This window comes from Mycteria americana, chromosome 1, assembly GCF_035582795.1.
Source record: "Mycteria americana isolate JAX WOST 10 ecotype Jacksonville Zoo and Gardens chromosome 1, USCA_MyAme_1.0, whole genome shotgun sequence".
Classification (NCBI taxonomy): Eukaryota; Metazoa; Chordata; class Aves; order Ciconiiformes; family Ciconiidae; genus Mycteria; species Mycteria americana.
The window spans coordinates 135,614,681-135,620,704 of record NC_134365.1 but is presented as its reverse complement, the minus strand read 5'-3'; the positions used below and the strand labels follow the sequence as shown (position 1 = coordinate 135,620,704).

At 39.4% G+C, this 6,024-nt stretch overlaps 1 protein-coding gene across 1 annotated transcript in view; it reads right to left on the bottom strand.

Annotated features, from left to right (window-relative positions):
* Positions 1 to 2,462: 2,462 nt before the first annotated feature.
* MAP7D2 (MAP7 domain containing 2) overlaps positions 2,463 to 6,024 on the bottom strand; it is an 87,452-nt gene continuing 83,890 nt past the window's right edge. The window contains exons 15-17 of the mRNA XM_075521425.1: positions 5,794 to 5,980; positions 4,271 to 4,550; positions 2,463 to 3,664 (exon numbers count right to left, since the gene is read on the bottom strand). Coding sequence (XP_075377540.1) covers positions 4,301 to 4,550; positions 5,794 to 5,980 — 437 coding nt within the window. The 3' untranslated portion in view covers positions 2,463 to 3,664; positions 4,271 to 4,300. The remainder of the gene's footprint in view (positions 3,665 to 4,270; positions 4,551 to 5,793; positions 5,981 to 6,024) is intronic.

Sequence of the window (6,024 nt, the reverse complement as noted above, 5' to 3'; positions counted from 1 at the left end):
GACAGTCTCCCTCTTGTGCAGGATATGGGCCATGGCTTAGAGCAAACAAGAAGTAGACCTCACCAAGTAAACTGTCTTCAGCTCTTGAATATTAAACTGTTCACATTTTAATATGGGGAAGAGACCACAGTTTAAACCTTTATGGGAAGGATGTCTTCCACTAGGGTTTCCAGGCACTGAAGCCCCAGAGGTGTCCTGGGACCCCGAGCTCCTCTGACCAGCTGTGACTGGTGCTGGAGAAGGCCACCGCGTGCCCTCAGGCACGTGGGATTGCGGAGCAGTAAAAGAGCTGCAGTGCCACGCTGCCGATGCCTGAAATACAAGCGGGGTAGTGGCAGGGGCACCCGAGCTGTATGCACTGGCGAGGCTGGGGCGGTGGCAGGGTGGGAAGCAGGGAGAGGAGCTGCTCTGTTTATGAGAGGTGGCAGAGGGAAGATCCCTACCCCACCAGCCAGAGTAGCAGCCTGGGCTATTTCTGTTGCTTCCTCCACACATTACAATTACAGGAGAGAGGATGATTTTTGCCCCCCCCCCCCGCCCCCCTTCTAGCCCTTCCTCACTAGATGAAAATGCAGCCTGGGGGTCCAGATCCACCCTTCACTGATACCATTTTGTTTGGAAATGAACTCACTGGGGAGCCAGGAGGCCTCTGCTCAGGGCCTTCACTGAGGCCCGAGACAAGCTTTGGGTGTCATTCCCCAGGGCAACACCATAGAAAGTGATGAACCTAATCAGAGAGCTACTGTGATGCCCAATTACTTCACAGGTATTATTTAATTATGTATTAGAAACTTATTAATAGTTATACTAGTTATTGAAAATAAATCTAGGAAAGGACAACAACAGTGTCTGATTCTTCTTGGCATGTACAATCATGTTTTGCAGATCACTTTATAAAAGTAATCTGAAAAAAAAAATCCCTTCATCCATTTACAAAAATCCATTCAAGGATCACTGCTCTGCTCTTTTTTTCTCTCGCTTCTTCTCACAGCTTGATTCTCAAGTGCTTTACAGCAGAAAAGCTCTAACCAAGGACTTGTGTGAATCACTAGTGATCCTTCACCACAGTTTCAAGACCACAGACAAATTAAAAGTAAAGCTCATTGCACAGACTTGAATCACAGCAGCAAGCACTGGTATGGTATTGGTATGAAGTTACATCATCAAAAGCAGAAAGTAGAAGCGATTTAACCCCTCAGCTAACAGTACTTGCTCCAGATATTAAGCCAAATTTGTAATGTTACATTTGAAAGCAAATATAAGGAAAATATGCGATATATTTCTTCATGAATACTCACTTATCATGCTTTCTTTAATATTTGTAAATAATTGAGTGGACAAATCACATGAATGATTCAAGAGTTATTAAGAGTGAGATGAACTGTCACCATGGAAAAGTGTTTATGTACCTCATAATAAAAGTAGATTCTATCATTTTAAATTTTGACTGAAGCTACGATTTAAAAAAAATAAAAAATAAAAAAAATTGTAGAATGTTTTCCCCCAACGTTTCACTAGAAAACTAATAGCAGCTCCAGGCTGTCCTCTTTCTAAGCAGCAGTATGTGCATGTAGCTTGAAGCGAAGTTCAGCATTTATGTTAGAGGTACCCTTACAGAACAGCTCCTGCACACTCAACAGAACAGTGTCTACCAGCCATGGCTCCCAAGTTGTCTTTTCCTTGTTTTCTTTGCCAAGTAAAACCCCAGAGAGCAGAAGCTGGGGCTGCAAACTGGCTTGTATACTGTCACTAGCACCCTGGATGCCACAGTTTGGAAGCCCTCACCTTAAGGCTCTTCTGCCACCTGTCTGCATTTTCACCATGTATTGTTAAGACCTCAGAAAGCAAATTAGTATATGGCAACGGAAACAATGGTGAAATATTTTGACGCTCTGACAACCACTCCTTCATTCAATATTACACCCTCCTTCAGAAAATGCCTCGGAACAAATTAACATACGTGTATTTTTAAAGTAGTCATCTTTTTGGTGGGAGTAAAAAAAGCTAAGAAACAAGTTAGATTCATAAATGAAAATGTATTTCACCTTTATACATGCTATACAGGTCATGCAAATACAGAAATCTACAGGTTATACAATGACACCATAATAAAATATAATGTGACATTTGTCAAACACAATGTATCACAGCAAAACAAACTGGTTTTGTTTATTATTTAGGAAATAGATGAAGGACTAATTTGGAAGACACAGTACCATGCTACAGCTTACTGCACAGTCAAAAGAAAGTATTTCTCTGAAGTACACTAACATAAATAGAGCTGGATTGTTGTAGGTATGATTTCTTTATACATCGCACATAATGTCATTGGTTACTTTCCCGTTGCTGGCTTTAAAGAGCACAAGAACGGGGCTACAACTGAGCTCAAGCTACGCTGTGAACTCCCTTAACATGTGAAAAAAAACCAAACAAAAAAAGCAAACCCCCCCCCCCCCCCCCCAAGTTTTCACTTCTTTTGTGTTAGTGTCCAGAGAGAGCTGTATTTATAATTTATTCTTATAAGGAACTGGACAAAAGTGTCCTCAAAGCAGCACATGATCTAGCATAAAGTTATCATAGTTCACCAACAGAAATAAAGTTAACACTGTATGGCACATAATGTCTAGACTTTATACATCTTGATGTGAATTTTTCCATACAGATGCTTACAGAACCTTAAGGGGGCTAGCAGTGTTCCCCATGTGTGTCTCAGCCTTTGTATTTCTGCTGCAACATTTGCATATTGTTTTGCTGCTGACTAAAGTCTTGTTTTGTTGAGCCTATAGGAAGGCAAAATACTTCTCCACATGATAGAAAGCCTGCTGGTATTAATCAAGTGTCTGCATCTTCAAAGATTAACATGTTATCTCACCCCCCGACCGCTCACTTGGATCTACTACAGCTATACTATATATATATTAAGGGATTACACTAGGCATTTTGCCTACTTTGTTTACAGGTGTTACACAAGTATGTTTTTAAACACATAGTTGATAGTCGTTCCCAGACTAATTAATATTAACCAGTAAGTGCCACTAGTGACTAAACGTGTCAACATAACCGTAACGGGATAGCTCCCGCACTCCACAGTCAGTAAGAAGGCTCTTTTGATTCCAGCAGTTGTATATTTTTCAAGCCTCTTCAGCTATAGTTTTGAATTATACACCTGCATAAAAGTTGCCGATAACTCCTTATTAAAGACAAAAAAAAAAAAGATAGGCACAAAACTAAAGTACAGTATATTATTTCATTTCAATGCACTGTGGGCAAACCTCATCATTATTTACAAGAAAAAGATGTCTAAAAGGATGTATGATAAAGCTTAAGGAAGAATTATTTCAAAAGAAAATGCACAAGTAAAAATCACAGTGAAGTGTTGAGATGAATTTTAAATTAAAAGAAGAAATAAGTGCTTTATTAGCAGCTAAAGCTCAAATTCTAATGCACACTCAGTCTTCCCTGAAACCATCAAGGCTCTAGCTCATTGGTTTCTATGAAAAGCAGCCAGTTATCCAACATATTCCCTGGGAAGACAAAGTTATATTCAGCTCTGATTATTTGAAATCCAGTGTTCAAGGACTGCAGAAGCTTTTTTCAAGTGACAAGCTCATATTTTACTGCCAGTAGCATCACAGGGATATATATCCTCCACAAATTGCTACCTCTGTCAATTAAAAAAAAAGAGAGAGAAGAATATCATGTCAGCTATGCAAGTTAGATGACCTCAGTTTGGTAATTTAGAGTACACTCTTTCAAAAAAAGTTGACTGTGGCATTGTACTTTGAAACTGTCACTGAAGCCTACTATGCTTTTTTCAAATTGTTTGCAGGCTTTCTGGGATAAGCGATTCTACTTATCCCATGCTGCAAGTATTTACAGCAGCAGCAAAGAGTAAGCAGCAACAATAACTATCATTTTCTAGGCTGGCCCCACTTTTAACTGTTTTCTTCATGCAAATAGGCTCTAAAGACTTATAGGAAAGGTATTATAGTAATGAAGAAAAAAAAAGCAACTCTTCTCACTATATTCTGAATGGATAAAGGAAATGTTTCCATTTACCAGATACTTTTGGTTGCTAGGATACACTCAGTTTGCATATGATGCCAATTTACAGAGAGCTGCAAATATGAAAGATTATGCTGAATTTAAGTATCTAGGAGACCAGCTTTCTTCCTCTCTCCACATATGCTGTTTACAACTGCTATATTTTTCTCGGAAGCTCATAAGTAATCACAGCAAGTTATCATATCTGTTCATCACAATACCGTACCTTTATCTGTTCTGCTGAAAAGCGAGGTTGTCAACAGATAGAATTAAGTGTATTTTCCTGGCCTGGACTGTTAAATCCCTCAATCAAGTTCTTGTTACAGTCATCTAGGCTAATAGTATCACTGGACATTTTGGAGTACGTAGCTTGGCCTGTGAAATCCAAGAGATCTTCAAGAGCCTTGGCATTACTTGTCCCATTTTGGTCCAAAGAAACACCAGGCATGAGTTCATTCATGGGTGAATATTCGGGGATAGAGATAAGTTCTTCTTTTGAAACTGGGCTATACAAAAGATAAACAAAAGGAAGATGCAGAATAAGAGATACGTAACTTTTCATTAAGCAACAACCAAATTAATCTTCTGACTGCCCAAAAACTACCACTTATCTTAAGGCCAGCTGCAGCAAGCCTTTACCTAGAATACATCCCAATCCAAACAAAAAGAGGTGACTGTTCAGGATGGAAGGTCATACTTAATCTATATTCCTTAAAGATTAAGGTTTGTGGTAGCTGTGTGATGTGAATGCTCATCTCCTAAAAACACGCTTCTGGTAGTTTACTGCTAACTCATTACTTCAGTCCCTGCACCATTCCCTTACTTAAATATTTATTGCATCTTGCAAATTATTGTCCTGACCCTGCAAACATTTACCTAAAGCACTTGCGCTTCACAACTTAAATAAAAAGTTATTTCTTACAACCTTATGAAATACTTCAGACATTAAAAATCCTAGAATTTAATTTATGAAGTGCTGCTACCAGCTGACGCTTTGCCAAGACCAGCACGGCTAGTGCATTTCAGTTTGGAGAAGAGAAGGCAGAGGAAGGATTTCGCAAAGATTTCTAAAACCATGAAGGAGTGGTGGATAAGTTGAGGGCAGAACTATTGTGCATCAAATCCTGCAACACAAAACCTAGGGGGTGCCCAATGACACTAGTAAGAGGCTGGGTTTAACACAGCTTTCTCATAGCAGCCTTAAATTATCAACTTCCTTCTTTCCTGCAAGTCCTTCCATCACAATCTAACACTAACACGAAGTTATTTACTGATTTCCATACATTTGTTCCAGTTAAGGACTTAAAATACTAAATTAATTATTTTCTGTATTCTGTTTGTATGGAGGGAGAAAAGCTCATGCATCATAGCTATGCAGTCTTGACACAAATAAAAAAATGGTGACACCTGGCCATATCTACAGTAGCTACTTTCACAGAACAATCTGAAAGGTTTGGGCATACTTGTATGGAATCCATAAGTAAGGACTGTAGAAGGATTTCAGAGCCGAGCCCTCCCCCCCCCCCCCCCCCCCCAAATATGTGAGAGTGAGATGAGGTTCTGTTGACTCTTGTCTGAAACAATCAATTTGCATCTTGACAGGAGTGGAGTACACCACAGTAGACACCTGACTGCTACATTGTGGGGTAGGTGAGAAGTAAAGTAGTGAAGTATTAACAAATGAAACAGAAAACTTATTGTGTGTCTAATATGAATTCCACAATTTCTATTGGTAGATACGGTCCGTACCTCACATCCATGGACTGAACCTCATCTGTTGAATCTTCCATGCTGTTAGATTTCCCATCAACAGCTTCCAGCTGAATAAGTCCTGGAACTGACTTTAGTCCATTAGCAACTACATCTTGGGAAGGGATTACAGAGGCAGCACTTTCTAAGCTTTTATTTTTCAGGCAGCTTGCCAATCCATTGATCTCTATAAAAGAATATTAGAAATTATGACAGTAGCAACTTCTTTAT